Source organism: Anser brachyrhynchus (assembly GCF_964034855.1).
Source record: "Anser brachyrhynchus genome assembly, chromosome: 3".
Classification (NCBI taxonomy): domain Eukaryota; kingdom Metazoa; phylum Chordata; class Aves; order Anseriformes; family Anatidae; genus Anser; species Anser brachyrhynchus.
In genome coordinates, this window is record NC_137696.1 from 88,567,474 (window position 1) to 88,589,198 (window position 21,725).

General features: G+C 38.2%; 1 protein-coding gene across 6 annotated transcripts in view; it reads left to right on the forward strand.

Moving 5' to 3' along the window:
• The first annotated feature begins 4,448 nt into the window (after positions 1-4,448).
• CEP162 (centrosomal protein 162) overlaps positions 4,449-21,725 on the forward strand; it is a 41,540-nt gene continuing 24,263 nt past the window's right edge. For 2 of the 6 annotated variants that reach the window (XM_080588137.1, XM_080588135.1), the window contains exons 1-7: positions 4,451-4,711; positions 5,192-5,277; positions 6,114-6,196; positions 11,320-11,458; positions 20,061-20,213; positions 20,482-20,668; positions 21,610-21,662. In XM_080588137.1, coding sequence (XP_080444263.1) covers positions 6,134-6,196; positions 11,320-11,458; positions 20,061-20,213; positions 20,482-20,668; positions 21,610-21,662 — 595 coding nt within the window. In that variant the 5' untranslated portion in view covers positions 4,451-4,711; positions 5,192-5,277; positions 6,114-6,133. Of the gene's footprint in view, positions 4,712-5,191; positions 5,278-6,099; positions 6,197-11,314; positions 11,459-15,303; positions 15,321-17,412; positions 17,538-20,060; positions 20,214-20,481; positions 20,669-21,609; positions 21,663-21,725 lie in introns of those variants that run through there. The other 4 variants (XM_080588136.1, XM_080588140.1, XM_080588138.1 and 1 more) reach the window with 4 other exon arrangements.

Here is a 21,725-nt window from a genome sequence, read left to right on the forward strand (position 1 = left end):
ACTTTAAAAATACAAAAAAAAAAAGAAAAAAAAAAGTTGAGCTCAGACAAAACTTTTCAAACTGCATTTGGAGAGTGACCTAAGATGTGGGAAAGTTGTCTATTGCTTATGTTATTTTTTCACCCACTTTTGAGTGCTTTGAGGCTACATTTCCCCTGAGTTATGACAGATATTGCCACCCACCTTAGTTCTTCCTGCCTCTGCCCTAACAGAACCTCTTTGTTGTTTTATCTAATCAGATTCAGAGGCCCTGCTAGAGTTGGCTCTTTCAGACTGTTCAAAGCTGTTATATTTCTTATTTCCCAGGCTTCAGAAGAACTAAAAATAACCAAGTGAAAACCTGAAATGCAAAGCTAATATTCTTGCCAGTGTGAAGAAGATATGTTGGCAGGATTAACAAGAGATTCTACAGGTCTGAATAATTTTAATAAATGAGCACACTTAATTTTTCCTTGCTGAGTTTTTGGAGCTTAATCTTTGCTAAGCCACTAAGAATTTTTTGTAAAAATATTTATCTTAATTTTTTTCTGAACCAAAGATATGTGGTGTGTCTTCATGCAAAAAGAAAAATTTATTACAGCTTTCTGTATACAAAGCAGAATATTCAAGGCAGATGAGGGTTTGCAGTTCAAACAACTTTGGGGTGAAAGTTTTGTTTCCCCATCCCTGTGGAAAGTAAGTCTTAGATGGGCCAAGCACTGAGGACTCTCACTGGCAAAGAAGGACGTGCAAAAGGCATAGGATGGAATTGTTAAGCTTGTTCAAATGCATTAGGGTTGGTCAAATCTACCATGCTTGTATCTGTCTTTACACAGTAATGTTCCTAGGATCTGTCAAAAGTGAAAGCTCTTAATAGAAGGGATCTTGCTCCTTGGGCTGGATTACGTAGTGTAGCAACATTTCCCAAAAAGTTTAGAGAGGATAGGGAGATGTTAGAAAAAGCAGTGTTAGATGCTTAACTTCTAAGTTAAGAGAGTGAGAAGCAGCTGCAATTACTGAATGCAAACATTCATACTCTTGAAGGCACTTTTAACTGCTTCTATTTGCTGGCAGTAGCACAGTTTTCTCCATGATGGAGAAAGGTTTACTCCTGCAGCTAGTTATTACAGGAACGTTGTGCTCCCCCTGTTGCAGAGGAACTGAGACGTTGGCAGCACAGGGTGCAGCATTAAGGCAATTTGACATTTACATAAATGAGGCAAAAGGAGGATTCATTTTCAAAAAATCTGAGAAACAGTGCTGTAGACCATGTCTGCAAACTTACAGAAACCTTGAAATGACCAGCAACGTGACAGCCTAGCTTCCAACTTGCAGCTCAGTTTGAGGGATGCACGTACAAAGCAGAAATAAGGTTAGTGAACAGTTTAAGCTGCTGGAGCAATTTAAAACAATACACAGTTTATTTCTCAGCTTGTGGAGAAACTGCATGACGGAAAAGACCTGGGGGATGAGATGCTAAGCTGAGTTCAGGCTAGCTACTGTAACACAGTCCACCGTAAATCTGGCCCTGGGGATTTGAGGGCTATGGTTAATCAGCAATGGAGCAATGGCCGATCTGCAGTGACACAAAAGTGAAAGCATTAAAAATATCTTTTAACCTGAAATTATAGTTAGATGAACTATTTTCTAACTAATCCTAATTTAACATTTTTTATTCCTCACAAAAAAATACAGTTCCACATAGGAGAGCATAAAAACGTAGAAGAACATAATTCTGTTTTCTATGAAACTCTTACTTTTAAGGACGGCTCTTTTTTTATCTGATGCATATAGTGGAAAGGATTTTTATTGCATAGTCGTGTAAGGAAGTATTATCACAGTGGGCATGAACAGAGAATGCAGTTTAAAGAAACTTCTTAATTCACCACTGTTTGTTTGCTTTTCATTCAGTATGAAACTGTTAACCTTTAAAAAAACATAACCAAGAATATGGCTAAATATTTATTATCATAATCTCATATTTCACATATTTGCAAGTTCAGTACTGAAATACTATCTAATGCAATGCCTCAGCCAAAGTGGATGTGGCAGACGTTTTGTTTCCTTTTTATTTGATGTCTTTTTCCTCATCGACATTTATGGACGCTATGAATCTGAAATAAGACATGCAAAAACAAAAGTATGGATATTTTATCCCTTTTAATTTTACCATTAATAATTTGAAATCATTATACTAATATGCAAAGCCTTCTATTTTAGCAATCTGACGTAAAAATGTCTAAGTGTACACATGCCGCATTTAAAAGAGAAACCAGTGACTACAGTGGCAAAATCTGATTCCACACAAGTCAACAAAGGTCTCCCACCAATGTCAGTAGAGCCAGAATTTTACCTTGTAATTTGGGGCTCTATCCAGCAGGATCTATTTCAGAATTTGTGACCACACTTCAGCTTTATTAGCATCACCATGCTAATGGCCAAGTTCCTGGCTGAAATTCATGGCTATTCCTGCTCTCAGTTTTTTAAGCTTCACTGTTAAGAGCTCTACAGAAAACTGCTCCAACTGGATGGCATCAGAAGGAAATGAAAATCTTTTAAGTGGCTATTGTGCATGTCACTTGAATGCACTGGATGACATTTCAACACTAGGCAATGCCTCCTCTCCACAACAGTCATCAAGAGTGGTTTGGTTTTTTTTTCCCCCCCATATGGGCACTGAGGTTTCCAACAGCATTGATCCCTCTGCACATTTTTCTATACTTTGTACAAGCCTCTTTGAACATACTTCTGCAAACAGAAAGGCTTCAATGTGCAACAGTTTTTAAGCAGCTTGCAGGACGACTGAGCCCTTGATGTGATTATTTGATTATATATGAAGTAACTCTCATGATCGATGAATGATGTCGCGGCTATCACTTTGAAGTTAATAGCAAAATTTGCACTGGCTTAAATGTGAACAGGATCAAGGCGCGCAGCATCAGACTGACATATCTTAATTAATTTCCATATTTCTCTTTAAGTGCTCATGCCTCACTCCATGCCTCTTCATGACATATGAGAGAAAAGAGCAAATGCTGGAAACTGATGTTTTCACCAGCATTAGGCTGTCATGCCTAACAAATCGTTCCAGTGTATTAGTTTATATGGGCATCCTGTCCTTGATCAGCTCCCACATTTCCCATAGACAGCAGCAGAAGTTGCACACAAAGACAAAACAAATGACCCATACTTTGCAAATGGAAATACAATACTCCATCTGCAGACAAAAGGCCTGATTGAAAGAAGTGCTGCAGCACCTTCAGCAGAGTAATTTCTACTGACTTCAATGGAAAACGCACAGCCCATATTTCTTTGCTTCTTTGAATATAAACTATAATTTATACTTGGATAAAACAATCTGGGACATATAAAGGCCATATTGGAAGCACAGTCTTTATCTCTCAAACTAACAGGAAATGAGAGACAGTAATAGAATTTTAACTAGTTTCTCACTTGCGATGAGTACCCAATGCTGGCTGAAGAAAACTTCCTTTCAAAATGTTTTCATTCTAAGTCTGCTCAGCAGAGGATCCAAATGTGAGTGTGTGTGTGTGTGTGTGTGTGTGAACAACGTTCATTTGTATTCTTAAGTGAGCTTGCTTTATTTTGCCATTTACTAAATGCTGGCGTAAAAATTCCTGAAGCAACGTGACTCTCACAACAAACAAAACTGACAGACCCTGGCTGGAGAGCACATGCAGGCACAGACTGCAATTGTTCTGTGGTTATTTGAGAGACAGTGGTCAGGGGAACAGGGGTCATTAATTCCTCTGCATATTTCAAACATTTCCAGAGACGCGCTAAAACGCATTAGAAGCGCAGCAGCCAACATCTAAAGCAGAAACACGAGAAAAACTTCAGGAGGGGATTTTTGGGTAAGAACGAGGAGGGATGCTTTGGGTTTGACCTTTGCGTTAGGGAAAGCGATGTACTTTTAACTCATTTTGTCTTGCTTTGGTGAGGCTGAAGGGGTGCACCCTTCTGAAATTTCAGGGAATCAGTGAATATGCAGAGTTTAAAAGGATCTAGGAGGACCACCGAGTGCTAGTCCTGACCCCAAAGAGGGCACTGTAAGGATTACAGGATGCATTAAAGGGTGCCTCCAAGGGCATCCTCCAGACACCACCGGGCTGGGGGCACAGCTTCTGCTTGCCGGTGGCAACATTTGCCCCGAGCCCTTCTGCGAGCAGGCACGAAGCTGCTCCTCGCCAAGGACCCGCCATAGCTGCCACACGGGAAAAACGAATTCCGCTTTAATTTGTGCGGAGTAAAAAAGGGGAAACAAAGAAGGCACAGAAGGGACAGCAGGCCGCCGGGACTGGCGCAGGTGCGCGGGCAGCTCCTGCGCTATCCTGCCGTGACCCCTCATGGTGGAAGCGGTCAGCGCTGCCGCCGCCGCCAGCCGCGCCTTCCTCCCCTCCCTCCTCCTCCTCCTCCTCCCCGCCCCGCCCCGCCGCGCGCCACGTGACCCTCGCCACGCCCGTAATGGCGGCCGGGTGCCGCCTCCCCTCCTCTCCCCGCCCTCGCGCCCGGCGGGCCGGTACGGTGGCCGGCACGGTTGCCAAGGCAACCGCGGCCAAGCGCGGGCGGCCTAGGCCTAGGCCTCGGCCCCCGCCGCCCTCCCGAGCCTTCCCCACGCCCTGGTGCCCTGCTCCGCGTCCCAGCGCGTACCCCAGCCAGGGGCTGCCCCGGATTTTGTCTCAAAGTCCTTTGCCCGCCTCCAGTTTTAAAGGTATGACGGTAAAGTATATTCGCGAAGGGTTGCGGGCGCGTGTATTCCGTTGTGGAAATCGCCTGCCTTGTCCTTTTGAAAAATAAACTTGTACGTTGTTAGCGTTCAGAGCCGCAGCTTTAAGGGAGACAGAAGTACAAACATACGGGAAGAATCGATTTGCTTCTCCAGCAAAACAAATTAATCATTCTCCATTCGTTTAAGTACTTGGCATTAACAGTTTAACAGTAAACTGTTAACAGCATCCAGTGTTTGCAGTGCCCTTTGATGTAAAAATATAAAAGGATAATGGATTATGTGTGTTGTGAGAGGTTACATTCTTAATCTTCTTACCATCTTTTCAGAGATATTGTCCAAGTGCTTACATAAGGATATCTGATTTAATTCAAAGTCTGGGCAGCCTGCTATAACTGTTTTGTGTTTATTTTATTTTATTTTACTTTATTTCATTTTTATTATTTTATTTTTTAACCGCCAAAGCCGAAGTGTCGGGTGGTCTGCGGATGAATAAGGAGTGAAAGCAGGAAGCAGTTGTCACCACTCACCTGTCAAAACCCATTTACTAGGTAGGTAACAGTCCTGTGTACTGAGAGGGCTCCATTTGGGAGAAGTTTTATTTAATGGTAAAAGCATTTCTGTGAGTGTTGAGCCCTTTTATGTTTATGTAGTGCTTCTCAGCCTGGAGGATGCTAAAGTAGTTTAATACTGCAATGTGTATGCGGTTTTGAAGGTAGCCATATGTGTTGAGCATTGTGATATGCAAAAGCTTTGTAGCATTTTGAGTGTGGGGCATATTTTATACCTGAGAAATCAACAAAGACTTTGGGGAATGGGAGGAGGGCAAGTGCTTTTGGTTTTGTGTTTTGGGGCAGATCAAACTGAATGTCATCCTCTAATCTTGAAGGTTTTTATGTATTTGTTATTTACCGAGCCGTGAACGCAGCAAAGACTGTGAAGAAAAACTTACAATGCCAGATGTCTCCATCTTTAGAGAAGAAACACAGAAAGGAATTAAAAGCCCTTAAAAGGGATGGGAAGTATTAATGCTGTGGATTCTTCAGTTATCGTAGACAGAATTCTTAATTGTAGGTAGCTAAGAGAGATGTCTTTTGAAGAAAAACGTAAAGGTGGTGAAGAGACTTGCAATTTCTTTATCCATCACAATGTAAATGCTGAAGCTGATGTTCTGGAAATTAGTATTTTTATTATATGGAGTCTGAGTAATGCAAATATGTTTGCACTGACTCTCTCATTCAGTTAATAATGTAGATTTGGGTTGGGAGGGGAGAAATTTGACATCTCTCTGGAGATTTTTTTTGCTTACAGCCCTGTGAAAGCAGCAAATCTCTAGGTTACCTCTAATTTTAGAGTGCTTTTAATTAACTTTATTTTTATTGTTTAGAAGGTAACATCCAGTTGCAGATGATGGCTCATCGATTTTCAAAAGAAGAACTAGATGAGCAGTTTGAAGAGTTTCTGAAAGAGGTATGTCTCAGAGCAAGGTCACATCCATTTTCTCCATTAAAACACAGAAGAAAAATTGAGTATGAAATAGAAGATGCAGCTGTGCTTCTGTCATGATTCATGTAGCTGTCTTATGAGTGGGTCCTTGCAACGTCATAACTCCATTGCTAAACTGAATTCATACTACTCTGCTGTACTGAAATCAAGAGAGGAGTTTTGAGATTAAATATGAGCATTTTGTCACTGCTAGATTATACATTTAGAAAGAGCTGTTGGTTCTTGCTTTTGTTTCGATATAATTGTGTGTGTGCGTGTGTTATTCTATACTTCAAATTGATATTTAACTGAGTAGAGATAATCAGATCAAAATCTATATGTAGCTGCAAGGTGCATTTTAAGAATGTCCTTATTTTTCTGTGTAATACCTAATTTCACTGAATTTTATTTAAACACTCTTGTTTTAATTGTAACAAAATTAAATATGTTGTAGTGACTGGAAAATTTTAATTTGAATCTTTTAATTGCTCATGGTTCTTGATGTTTCTGCGTATAAGCAAAATCACGCACATCAGTGGATTATGACTTTAGCTAGCAATTATCAGACATGGTCAAAATGTTGTAACTTGGTGTATTTTTCATTGGATAGAGCTTTGCAATTGCAGAGTTTGCTTTCTGGTATATCAGACACACTGTGGTAAGCCTAAGATACAAATACCACACATGTAAGGCCTTTACTGGATGCTACGACAGTATGTAAGTGTAGCTAGCGATTGCAGATATTTTTCTTGGGGTCTTTGTTGTAAGCAACGAATGGTTAAACTGTGGATTTTGTACAATGTAATTACTTGTGAGAAGTTTTATGGAAGCTAGCACCTAAACTTTCACTTCTTACTGTGTAGTGGAGAACTGTAGTAATAGGAGGCTTCTTTTCCATGGAGATTTCAGCTTTTCCAAGTCCCTACTTCTGCCTTGACCATCATGCGGCTGCTTTTACAAACACAATGTAGATGTTACTTAATTGGGCAATACAAAATTGAGAGAATAGAGAACCAATATGCCATCCGAATATTAAGATTCACAAAGATCTTAAAGGTAAATTTTGGCCTTTAATTTCATGATGTAATTGACTTTTTTGAATTCGCTGGAGTTATTAATCTAAGTAAAAATAGAAAAGTAGGATTTGTTTTTCTGTCAAAAATGCTTCTTCTATTGTTATGAAGGCAGTTGCTCTGGGGAGGATAAGAGATTTATTTTTTTAATTTATTTTGCGCATCTGACAAAAGCCTGTATATGACCACTTCTCATATTTTATTCTTCATTTACATGTTCTTCTTGCTCGTCGGTTATTGTCCACATTGAGAACAGTTGAGTTAAAATAATTCAATACAGCTATTTTGTTGTGGTTTTTTTTTTTTTCTAAGTGGCATTTGGCATGTTTCAGAGAAAGCAACTTTTAACAGCTCATATCTTAAACTTATTTTATCGTTTCAAACTAAAACTGTTTTTAAGCAAGCTTAAACACTTTACACATATATACTGTCAACCTAGTCATTACAAATGTTTTATTTTATGTTTTGCTAGCTAGATACAGACCCAAATAATGACATTATTTATGCTGTTACTTTATATTCATACATCTTCCACTCTGTTCTTCCCTTTGGTATTGTTTTTTTCATAAGAAGTAAGCAGCTTTTTAATGTTAGAAAGATGAGAAACTGATGTGCTCCATTGTTTGAAATGCCTGGCTGTGTAGGTGATGTTTTTTTTGTTGAGAGCACTAAGCAGGAGGCAGTAGCGGGGGCTTTGGGGTTGGAAAGTTTCTTATTAGTTGAAGGAAGACTTGCTGTTGTTTAAGCAAATGTTTCAGGGAAGAAAGGGAGCAGGACATTTTTTCCTTTTAAGTAACTCTTGCTTGCAGTTTGTGAAACTACTTTTATTTGGGGAGGATTGTATGCGTGTCTGAGATAAAAACACAAAGTTGAAAGATCGTGGATACAATTGGATGATGCAGGTTTAGTATGTGGATTATACTGAAGAAATCTTTTGATCTATGCAGTGAACTTCAGAAACTGCCAGTGACGTGGATTTTCTAGGCTTCTGTCATTACACAGAAGGAAAGAGAATTACTTCATACAGAATTGGCCTTTTAATAATTCTTCTGCATGATAATACTTACTCCAAACTACTTGTTTATACATACATAGACAACAAAGGCAGAAGAGAAGAATTATGGATGGCAAGAGCTTGTTGTGATCCTTCCACTCGACTTCCACCAGCTTCAGTGTACTTCCCCTACTGTCAATTTAATTTCCTTTAAGTATCGCCTGTCATATTGGTGTAGCTCGTGAGTTTTGCGTGTTGGCTGTGCAGTTCCCATGGGACATGCTATGGAAGTTCTTACACCCAGAGCTTTCATTTATTTGCATTTTTTTGATGATACTTCAAGCAAAACAAAGTTAGAAAAAAGCTGTTACCTGCTTCTAGACTTCTAGGTTGTTTTCTGTTCTACATAATATTCATTTACAACTGAGAAAGAAGACTGGAAAGGCTATGTCATCTTAATTAGGAAATCTGTAGAGTAACACAGAATAGTAATATTTCACATTAAACCATGTGAAATGTTTTGAAAAAACATTTTAAATTTTTTATTAAAAGATCAAATATATTAAGATATTATAATTTGGAGTAGTCTTATTTTCTTGAAAAAAAAGACTTATTTCACGAAATAATTAGGGCAGCTGTTCATGAAAGTGTTCTGGATCCAATCCTGTATTTGCTTATCTACTTTCTTAAATTCCTTCTCCTCTATAGGAGATGGTAAGCTGATTATGTGACATAGTGGTCCTAAGTCTTAAAAATGACTTTGCTTTGATTTAAATTGAGATTAAACAACTTTTTTTTTTTTTTTGTTACTGTCTCTGTAACTGAAAGGCTGAGAGGCTCTTTTGTAGGGGTTAGGAAGAAATTGGTACCACTTACTGGTACTGAAAATCCATTACCAGTCCAAAAATTTGATATATATTTTTTTTTTCTTTTAGCAAACAAACAAGAAAAATCTAAGTTTCACTGTTGAGGCTGTTGACCTGTTGGAAAAACACGAGCATTTTTGTGTCAGTATTTCATCTCCCAGCTGCTGCAACTTTACTGTCTGCAGTTGACAAGATGGCTGGACATAGAAAGTTTCCAGAACTTGAGAGCAACATCTGGGAGTTTCAGTTTCTTTAGTTACAATGCTCTAAGGAGTACGAGCATCACTGAAGCACTCTGTTTGCAGAGTAGACGATGCTGTTAGTCATAAAAGAAGCAGCAAGTGACAACAGAGCTTGCGTCGAGCACCTGTCAGTACTTGCAGACAGACCTTTGGGGACAATGGCACTAGTACTTTGGTAGTGACTAGTGTAAGGAAGTTGTTATTTATAGGGCATTTATTAAAAATGTAAGACACTTTTGTTCTATGTCACTGAGCCAACATAAAGAAATTGCAGTACATCCTGTTGTCTAACAGTTCCATAATTTGCAAAAATTGTTTTTATTAAACTGCAAGACTTGGGGTACTTAAACTGTGACAGGCATTTAGTTTTTTAAAGTGAAATTTTAAACTCTGAAGATGTTATTGTTCAGAGATATTAATAAGATTTTTTTTTTCTTAAATGGTGCTTTGTGATGATTGGTGTTTTATGAATATTCTGTTAGGCACATATAAATTGAAGCATTGGATATCAAGTAAAAGTAGCCTTTTATGGCAATGCTTTTTATGCAATAGGAGTCGGGCAGTGGACTACGGAGGAACGTTTTAATAAAACATCCTGTTGCATTTTACATACTCAGCATGCACAATCCTGTTGCTTCTAGTATTCTGTTTGTACTGTCACGTTTTCTTATTTGTGACAAGTATAAAACTGAAGCTTTTGAAATCTTCCTGTATGATGTATTCCATATGTGAATTCTTTGCATCCTATGTTTCACGGGTTTTGCTAACTCTATTACTGTATTCTTTAAGTCTCTTCAAGACAATTGATTTCAAAAGCTAGTGCTAAAATAAATACATAAATAAAAATAAACAGTATGCCAAACCGCTTAACCCTGTGCTTACTGAATTTAAGCACAGGGACTTTGTAACACGTAAGCTTGCAGTGCACTTGCTTGATTCTTTTAATCAAAGAGGGAGCCTCTTTGGTGGTGGTAGTGTAGGTAGAGAACATGGGATTCTGCCAAGGAAGGAGAAAGGCTGGAAATGTCATGTTTCCTGTGTAGTTCTTAATTGTTCTTAAGTTATATTTCCTACACAAATATATTTCCTTGTTCAGTGTCTGGACAGCTAGCTAACTGGGGCTCTGATACCACTATAAGCCACAGAGAGCTATACTAAAAGAGATTTTCTTTAACAAGTTGTATCGCTTAAGAAAAGGGCTGTTGTCTTATGAAGGGTTTGTAGGTCTTTTCCCGTTACTGTTTTGTAACTAAATTCCTAGCCTTTCTTCTCCATATCATAGCCTTTTCTTCTCCACTGAATTAAGCCATCAGTCAAATCAGTATAGGTAACTAAAAAAATACATAGCAAAGCTTAATACATTGAGTCAGGTAGAAAGGGATTTGGTGTTTCCATTCATTTCCATGAATACATAATACAAAGTGAGCTTCTGAAATCTGTTTCTGGATTGTTTCTGGATGTTTCTGGGAGCTAGAAAGTTGCTTGTGAAGGTTCACTTTTAGAATATAAATAATGTTGCTTGTATAAAAAGCCTGGCCAAGCAAAACAGCTTGTATGCTACTTTATTTTTTCTTTAATCTTTAGGGATGTAGGCAGGATTTTGTCTGGTTGTTATATGTTGTAACTAATTGAAAAAGGAGGTGATTATACTGTTCTTTTGAACATAAACTCCACAAAGCAGATAACTTTTAACACTTTAAATTCTGGCAGTGGTGTTACACTATAATCTCCAGTATTGCTCCACATGAATATAGTTACTGTCTGTTACTCATTCTTTTCATGCATATACAAAAAAAGCAGATGGGAGGAGTAAAGACAGACATCTGAACCCACAAGTTCAAGAACTGAGTGGCTGAAATACAATTAAACAATGTTAAACGGTTAATGAGAAAAAGTAAAAGCTAACTTTAATCTAGTATGTGATTTGATTCAGTCTCTTTCAGATGATTCACTTGGAAATTCAAAAAAAAAGTCCAGCATTCTTGAGACGTTGGGACAGCCTAGGAAAAAAGAAATGAAGAAAAAGGATTCAGTGCCGTGGTGGATATCTGAGGAAGATTCAGATGATGGTGGTAAATAATGTTGTTCTGCAGTTTTTTGGCCACAGGGTGTCAGGCTAGTTCTTTCCCTTCACGCAGGCTTGGTTTCAGATGATGTCAGTGCAACTCAAATACTGTAGAACATTACAGTGCAAGTTTGCAAAGGATAAAACTCAAATGTAATTGTATTTTTTAAGAGAGATCATATTCAAGCTGTGAGCAAGCCTTCTGCTGTTTTTTTTTTTTTTGTGTAGCTTTCAGGTTACTAAAACTTGTAAAGAGTAAATACAGAGAGTAAGGTAATTAGAAAATGTAACTTATGAATTCTACTGAAACATTTGTAGTTATGTTTCGTAACCAACCTGTTCTTATACTGATGGTTTAACAACAGCAGCTGATTCAAAAACGTCTGCTGTCAGTATTTCCCTTACCATAAACATGGCTCAAGGAGAAAAGGGCTGTGATAACACAGTCACTAGTTCAGTATTTACTAAGTCATGTAGTTAGGGAGGGAAATGTATTATATGCAAGCTTTCCACCTCTGAATTTCCATTCCTTCATTGTTTTCCTATTTGGTAGCAGACCCTAGGGGTAGTTAGTTTCCACAGGGCGATTGTCTCTTCTTCTTGTAATAATCACTGTCCTCTTATTTTCATGATTTGTGTAGCTTGTAACGGAGCTTAACAGAAAATCCCAGAAATCAGGTTTTCATATGACGAAGCTAAGGTACTACTGGTAGTCTCTGATTTTAAGAATATCTCTGTCCTGTTAGTGTTGTTATAGTTCATGTCAAATCTTAGTCAGAAATTGTGCCATTTAGGCACAACCATTAATGGATGTTGTCTGGACTCATGTGTCCTTGGCTTTTAAGATGTTGCTGGAGATCTCCCAATGGACATGAGAAAACTCCTATCAGGCAGTGCAGGTAGTTATGAAATATTATGATTTCCTTACTGCTTTTCAAAAAAATCCTGAAGAACAGTGTGGGCATAGCACGAGAATTAAGCAGTTAGCATGACCTCATTTCTCAATGTTTTTTCAGTGAAAATTTTCAGGGGTCTTCAGAAGTTCATCATTCTTCCATGATTTTTTTTGAGATGCTTGAGTCAACCCATAAAGCGCTTTGATGCTTCTCCTGCTACTTCAACCAGAAATACTGGAATAGGTACCTAAAGGGCAGCCTAATTAGAATTTTTGGAGAACAGTTCTTATATGGGTTAAGTGCAAAGTAGAACCAGAAGTAATGTGATGATATCAGGTGGTTCCTGTCCAGACCAATTCAATGGTTTTTATTTTTTAAGCTAAGAATATCTTTTCAGCCCTGCAGTTTAACTAGAGGAAAAGCAACTAGAACTGAAACGTGCTTGATCTTCATTTATTGACATATGAAATATAAATAAATTTCTAGTAAACTTGTTAAGGTCTTGTATTGGGTTTATGTGGCAAGGTTTTGGTAGCAGGGGGGTGTAGGGGTGGCCTCTGTGAGCAGAGCCCAGCAGCTGCCCCATGTCAGATCAGAGCCAGCTCCAGCCACCTGCAAAAGGGACTTGCTGCTGGCCACAGCCGAGACAAGGAGCAATATTCATTGGGTCTCTGGCAGATTTAAGGAAGGGAAAAAACCTGCTGTATGACAGCAGCTGGGAGTGAGGAGTGAGAACCAACCCTGCAGACCTCAGGGTCAGTGCAGCAGGAGGGCAGGAGGTGCTCCAGGCGCACAGCAGCAGTTCCCCTGCGGCCTGTGCAGAGGCCCCTGGTGGAGCAGGCTGTCCCCCTGCAGCCCATGGGTCCCACACGGAGCAGATCTCCACGCTGCAGCCCGTGGAGGAGCCCCCGGTGGAGCAGGTGGATGTGGCCTGGAGGAGGCTGCGGCCCATGGAGAGCCCCCGCAGGAGCAGGCCCCGGGCCGGAGCTGCAGCCCGTGGAGAGGAGCCCACGCAGGAGCAGGGGTCTGGGGGGAGCTGCCGCCCGTGGGGGACCCGTGCTGGAGCAGTTTGCTCCTGGGGGATGGACCCCGTGGTACGGAGCCGTGTGGGAGCAGTTGTTGAAGAGCTGCTGCCTGTGGGCAGCCCCCTCAGGCTCAGTTCGGGCAGGACGGCATCCCGTGGGAGGGACCCTGCGTGGAGCAGGGGACAAGAGGGACTGTGAAGGAGAGGTGGAGAAGTAGCATCGGGGACTGACTGCAGCCTCCGTTCCCTGCTGCTCTGGGGGCGGGAGGTGGAAGAGGGTGGATGGGGAGAAGGTGTTTTTAGTTTGTTTGTAGTTTCTCACTGCTCTAGCTTGTTAGTAGTAGGTAATAATAAATTATATTAATCTTCCTATGCTGAGTCTGTTTTGCCCGTGACAATAGTTGCTGAATGATCTCACTGTCCTTATCTCAACCCTTGAGCCTTTTCCATCATACTTTCTCCCACTTTTCCTTGGAGGAGGGGGAGTGAGAGTGGTTGTGGTGGAGCTTAGTTGACCATCAGGGTAAAAGCATCACAGATATCTTAAAACAAACTTATCTTTTAATGTGAAAATATGTAGAAGGTAAATCTACCCGGTTTTGCAAGCATGGATTCAATTTACCCATGAAAGAAGTGAGATTGTTCATATTCATACTCTTCCTGAGGGACTGATATGCTTCTAGAACTGCTCCTTTTTTTCCTTTCTCTGTCTCTCTTTGTGTTGCACGCTTCTGTGCTTCCATCAAATACAATTTTGCTAGGTCTAATATTCTTCAGTAGATGTGTGTTATGAATTATGTTCCTCTCGTGTATTAATAATGGATGAAGGCACAGCAGCATTGCAACATAAGTTACTGCAAGGGATGAAATGAGGAGAAGGTGATCTAGTTTTGTAGCTTTTTGTAAGGTTATTAAATGTGCCGTAAATAGCAAAATAATTGTCCTGCTGAAGAAATAGTAATATTGCTCTGATGACAACAAATATGGAAGTAAGCTGAGTTTAACTTCTCAGAAGTGTAAATTTAGCATTTTTCAAAACTTTGTGCAGTTCCTTGTGAATTCTCATAAGCTTGAACCTCCATGTTGTTTTGCAGATAAGACTCTTATTAACAGGCTGTCAGGTAGTATAATTATTATTCTCTAAGTGTTTTGTTATCGTGAATTAACATTATGTAAATGTATGAATCTCACCTCCACCCCCAGTGCAGCATTACAAATACGTGAGCTAGCTCCATATGAGTTGATGCGTTTGAATGGCACCATGGAGAGAGATTGTGATATTAATGAAGTGCAAAGTCTAGCTAATTAGCTTGAGCTATGCACCACGGTGATAAACGTTTTCCAGTTTGGGGTTTTCATTTTGAGCTGCTTTAGTATCTATACCATGCTTTCCTGAAAGACATGAGACAGGTGACTGGAGGACTATATATTTCTGCAAGTATTTGTTGTGTGAATGTTTTTTCCAAGGCGTCTCATTGCCAAAGTGTTGGGAAATAGGTAGCAATTTGCACTAATGACCTCTTTTCACTTGGTTTTGTAGGCTAATGGTAAACAGTGTAAACTACTTCTGTTCTTTTGGCTAAGCATAGTAAAGTACATTTTAAAATAACTCTGCTTATTATTCTAGGCACGTTTGAACTCTGTTCTTCAGCTTTAAGCTGAAATGTGTAAATTATGATTCAAGATACGGTCTTCCATATTTGACAGGTTAAAGACATATCTCTAACTAATCTGATGTCTACTTGTTTTTGCCATTTAAATGATAAAGAGAAATTGGGTTATAATAACTCCTGTCCTGTCTTGCTTGCCTGTCTATTCTTGCTGTTTGTCTTCTCAAGATTTTCAAACAAGATTTGTTAAAGTGAGAAAAGAGAAGAAAAGGATGGAAAGCCATGCTGAAGTAGTGGAAAACAATGAAAAACAGATTCCACATTCAGATTTCCAGTCTGGTATTTGATTAAATATGTTTTGTTCAGTTTATTCAATATCAGCCTTATATTACTAGTACATTTCCTGTAGAAAATCCTTTGTAAATAGTCCTTTTGACCTAGTTTTCTCATGAAAGCAAGCTGCCACTTAATTTGTTTGTCATTTCCCAAAGAAACCAACAAATGTGTGAACTTTTGCTTAATTGTTGTTACATCATTGATCACTGTACCTAGCGATGTAGGTAGGCAGTCAGTATTGAATGTAAGCAAATGCAGGAGGAAAATAACCTTGAAAGTCAGTATCAAAGATCGGTATAGTTAATAAACAGAAAATATCTTTTCTGTATTTCCTATTCAAGAAATATTAATATTCAGTGTTCTATTTGTTGAAGCTGAAAAACTCCAGTCAGATAAGTATTAATATTATTTTCCCTCTGCTGTGCATGCTGCCTCTGAAATGGAAACAGTGCAGTTGGTATCGTAATGACAAATTAGGTTATTTAATCTGAGGGATTATTTTAGTCAACGTAATTTCAGATTCAGCCGTCTATATGAAGTAACTATTAATGCTATCTGAGAAGAAACTCCAATAATAATTAAGAACTATAATTGTTGCTCTATGAAACACTTTTGTGTAAAGTATAGTAGCAATTAACTTGATATATATATATATATATACTACGCTAAATGTAGCTTTGATGTTGAATTCAAACAGATTCAATAATATTTTGGAGAGCCATGACAAAGAAATATTTGGCAGTTGATCCTGTTTGTGACTACGAAGTCTATAGATCATTTTCCTTATGGTAGATTTCTAGAGTGTATGTCCTGTTTTCATAAGCCTCCTTTGTGCAAAATAGCTATAAAGCATCTCGGTCTGGGATAAAAACATTAAAATTGACTGTCTCAAATTAAGCTTAACATTTGAAATGTGAGCAATAGAAGAAGTTTGACAGTTATGTCAAATTACCATTTTAAAAGGCACAGGTGTTTGCATTATTTACAACTGAAGGCATGCTGTCAACATTTTTGGTGTTTCTGTAGATGTGGGAGAATGAAGGTAGAGAAGTGATGCCTCATTAGTGGTCTTGGCCATCAGTCAGGGGAATAAAGGACCCATATATTGTATCTGCAAGGGTTTTAGAGCTTTTTCTTTTGACTTTAGCCTGCATCTGTCATACGTTTATCTTCCTTTAATCATCTTGCATATTTCTGAGTTCTACGAGCTTCTGGTCAGATCTCCTCATAGTCCTCCTGTTTGTAGACAACAAGAGTGCTTGACCAGATCCCCTAGGCAGCCTTTGCTCTCTCATGTGTCAAGGTAAATTTGAACAATCCGTAACTAAGAATTTTCTCTGAATTAGCCAGTTTAGGAGCACCCTACCGCCCCTACAAAGCACATACAGAAACACACATGCTTGATGGTTTGGACAAGTCTCACGCAGTGCATCTGTCTAGTCTAGGGTAATATAAAGTGTATAGTTTGACTATCATCTAAGTCTCATGAGAGAGCACAGTTTTCAGCAATGGTACTGTTATCTAAAATTTAATTAGTGGTAAAGTGAATAGGTGTTTGGTTTTATTGGCCACTAAGCAAGTCCTCACAGGGGTTTAAATAGGCAGTATGCAGTTCTTGTAACTGCCAGTGATAAAGGCAGTAGTAATTCACATCTTGCCTATGTTTTTCTGCTTTTCTTTGAACTGATCTAGATGCTTTCTTTCAAAACCTATAGTACAAAACTTCTTTTATTGTTGAATTAGTTTTCTTAGTTTTCTTTTTCTATGTTTTCAGTTAGTATATACATTGAGCAACAATAGAACAATGTATTTGAATGCAAGGTGTATATGGAGTAAGAACTAATTAGTAATTTTTCTTTTAAAAATTAAAGGAAAAAAATTAGTGTTAGCATTCTTAAATGCATAACTTGTTAGTTTTTATTTATAGCTGCAAAATTTTAGATAATTCAAAAGATAATGAATTACATTATTTTTTCGGAATTGGCAATCAGAATACTCACACCCTATTTTTCTCTTTATTCCCTGTCCATTGTATATTAAAATTCGTAAATGTTTGTGTACACCTAAAAGTAGTTCCCCCTAAACCTTCTTCCAGTGCATCTCGGAGCAAGGCTTTGTCTAAATTCCAAATGCTGGAAAAATTTCATAAGGACAAGAAAGATTCGTATTTAAACAAAGAAGAAGAAAGCATCGCTTCTGACAGTCCAGACAATTTGGAGGGTAACAAAATTACTGTGTTTTATATGATATCAAAAAGAAAATTGCTCAATTCTGTAAGTCATGGTCAAATTACAAATAACAGAAGTAAGTGTTTGTCATCATATCTAGGTTTAAGCCCTGCGTATTTATGTTCTTAAAGTTTTTTCTGCAGGTGTGATAAAATATTTTTCTAAGTGAAATTCAGGTTCTTACTTTAATTTATTGTAAGGGGCAGTATACCACGTATCATGAGTCTTACAAAATATTGCAAGAATTAACAGTGTAAGGCTATGACTAGTAAAATGAAACTGCTGCTCAAGAAATCATTTTCACAAGAAATAAAAATGCCCCCCCATCACCCTTGCAAGTCCCTCAGAAATCGATAAGACTATTCAAACAGTCAAAAAACACAGTGAAAATATAAACTTTGAAAACCATCCAAGTTGATGTTGTTTTTTTCCAAGTTCAATAGGTTTCTCAGAGTTCAGATTGTGTAGGGCTAGTAAAAAGATGTTCTTGCCTTCAGCAGCAACAGTAGCATCCCCTTGTAATCTGGTGCACGTATCTGGGAATTGGGAGTGGCTGAGTTATAAACCTCAGTGGCTGTAAAACAGCATTTGATTTTCAGATTATAGTTGGAAAGTGCTTTTTAAAAAGCTCAGGTCAAATTTGAACGGGAAAATTACTTGAATATTATCAGTTAAAAAAATTGTGAAAACTTCAAGAGCAGTGCAAGTCTGTCAGTTTATTGAGCTTGAGATAATTAAAATAAAATTAAGGAAAATGTTTTGGTTTTTATTATTTTGTTTCATTAAAAATTGAGATTGCAGTTAATCTAAAGTTAATCTAAATGCTAAAGCAAAAAATTTGTGATCCAGCTGAAAACAGACTCCCATTTGCTGTCTTGATAGCTAGAACAAAGTGCCCATCTGGGTAAATCACTTTAAATTACTGCATTTAGCTATCAGAGAAATGGACTATTCATGTTTTTTTTTTAGCTTCTGTACAGCACAATGAGTTTTTCATTTCCTAGTTTTCAATGTAGTAGCAAATAGGTTTTGTTTAGGTAGTAACTGTATAGAGGTGGAGCTTGGCCTTAAGTTAGTCTCCAACATCTATTTGTAGCATGCAAGGTAAGTCAGAGCTCTGTATCAGGGAGGGAACCAAAGTTAGGTACAGGAATGGAAGTCATTTGCAAGATGTAAAATCACATGTATTTAGCCTCCCAGTAAAACATGTAAGGGGACTTTGTCATTGCAACTCAAGGAAAAATACTGTACTACTACTTAACAAGAAGGCTCTTAAAATCAGAATGCACGTGCTAAGGGCAGGCCATTAGGGAAGGAAAAGATGTTCAGACTTCTTTTTCCCCCCCCTTTTTCTCCCCTTCCTCCCCTCTTTGCCTCACTCTGGTACATTTTCAGTATTGAAGGGAGGGGGTTCTCCATTGTCATTATATAGGCAAGTATGGCATTTGTTTAAAGGAACTTAGTTGGACTTGTATATTACAAGGGCAGAATAACAGCCTAGAGCTGATGCACTTGATCAGCACATGGGAGACAGGTTTAGTGTTCTTGATGTGCAGGGTTATTGAGGTATGCCTCTCCTGCAGTCCCCTGCCAACAGGAAATGAGCTTTTGTCAGTGTCTTCACCCCTCCTGGTACATTCAGTACAAGCACACAGCTACAGTCTAAACATCCTTTGGAAAGACAGAATAAATTCTGAGTTTATTTTTGCTGACTGAAGATTCATTTTGGAAAAGACAGACGTGGTAACAATCCAAGCATAAAAGTGGATGTTGCAGGGGGAGGCAGAAGGGACTTAGTACAGCTTATTTAAGTAGTAATTTACTGCAATATTTGGCTTTTGGTTTTTGGTAAGGAAGTAGGTACAGCAGCATTCTGTTTGAGAGCAGAATTCGCACATAAAGTTAGTGAACTGCCTTCGCAATAATTAAGTTACAGTAAGGAGAGCAACTGCATATTGCAGTTACAAAAGCACACAGAATGGAAGAACTATGTGTTTGTCAGCAACCTCTAAGTTTGGTTACTTTTTTTTTTCCCCCTAAAGCGCTTAATTTGCAACAAATGAAATGTAGCTGTTCAGCCAATGGCTACAAATTTTAGAAGTCTGGTGCTTTCTCGGAGATAATTAATCAAACATAATTAATAGATTTTCAACAAGGAAGTGTTAGTTTCTCTGTTCTTTTAACAACAACAACAAAAAAAAAAAGTTAATTGTTCTCCAATTGTTCTCCATGAGTAGTGTTACAGGAAGTCGATAACAGTTGTTACATTTATCCCATGCTGAACTTTAGGCTTGGGCCTAAATATGTAGGATGGGAAGAAAATGTTTATAATAGGCCAGTTAACTCTAAACAAGGTTTTACATATCATAACAGAAACAGAAGTTAGAAGAACACAATTTGTAAGATTGTGCATCTTTGCAGTTGCAACAAGATCAAAAAAGGTGGTTCTGGAACACGACTGAAGTGTCATACAAACAGTTTCTAGGTGGTAGTAATATTGCAGCTTCCTTCCTAGGAATGCTTGGATCAAGTGGAAGCATTGTCAAGATACAGAACGCTTTGCAGCTGATGGGAGGAACTGATGAGAATACGCACACAGAAAAGATGCCTCTTCAGACAAGTAATGGGATCGCTGTCTCCTTAAGTAGAGACAGCCTGGAGACAAATGGTGAGAACTGAGAGTGCAACCACTTCAGGAAGTTAGCTAGATCTAAACCTAAATTATTATTACAAAATGTCCTCTAATTTATTGCAAGTTGAGATTCTTCACTTCTCAGCTGAAGCTTATGGATTGAAAGTTCCTTATATTAATTTGTGATAATTTGATACCGTTAATAGTTTGTAAGTCTGTCTATAGTTGTAGTTAACTGTTATGACTATTATGTGTAGTCATAGAGTGCCAACACAGTTAGTTTATTCTGTTTTCTCAAATTTAGATTCAGTGGTAGCCTCTGGGCCTAATCAAAGTATCACAGGAGTTGGATTGGATACCCTGGAAGAACAAGAAGAAAAAGAGGTCTTTTTTGCCAAACTCGAACAGGAAGCTTCATCAACTATTGATTATTCAAGATTAAATAAAGAGCTGGATTCCAATGATTCTGTAATACTAGCACCATTTGTTCGGTAATTTAGAGGGAAGAAAAGTTGCAGACTATACTAGTGGGCACATATGACCTGGGCGTCTGAATACCACATTTGGGTATCCGTGAGACAAGATCCTGTATGTTTTTCTGGGTGTGGATGGGTTTTGTTTTTGTTGTTGGTTTGCTTTTTTTTTTTTTTAAAGACAAAGAAAGTGGGTTTAATAAATAAAGAAGTAAGGCAAGAGCGTGGCTAGGTGATGAATGAACATAGCTACATCATGTTTGTACAACACAATAGTTACAAGTTGATTTAATGTTCTTAACTGTAAGGTGTAGCTAAATGACAAGAGTTAACAACTGATAGTAACTAGGTAGTAGACCAAAAAATATTCTGTTTCCCCCTTGGATGAATATGGAGGAAAGACAGACTAGGGAAATCCATTTATAATCAGTAATGTGAAAACAAGTTCAAATATCCGTGAGAATAATGGAGGAACAGGCAGTTCAGTCTGCATTCATTAAAAATATTAAGTGTAAACATCCAATGTGAGAACAGCTGGAGAGTCAGAGTTCTGGAGAGTTTTAAGCAAGAAAGGGGAAAGAGATGATTTTTTTGTGTTGCTAATGCAGAATGAAAAGGTCAGAACAGGAAGCAAGCCTGATGATAAATGTTTGTGTGAGAATCTGGTGTAGATGTTGGAGGGAATGGAGAAAGGAGGTGATTTTAAGAGTTAGATTGAGAATTTTAAGTATGGAGATATACAATATGATGGAAATGGAAACAAATATGATAAACATACATATTTATTTTAATAAGTACTGACATTTACCTGACTTTCTTACCTATGATTTGATATGATGGAGAAATTCAGGTTTCTGGTACTTCTTACAATTAGCAATAAATGTGAAGTTTTATGAGTTAAAAAATGTATTTATTTACTCTCCAAGAAGAGACAGTAAATTTTTCATTTTGTTTCTCAGAAATGAAGAAAGTAAAAAAGGAGAAGAGGAAGCTGCACATGAAGAGAAATCTGGTAATACTATCAAGCTGTTCATTTGAAGATTTTTTTTTTAAAGTGCATGTGCTATGAATTGCA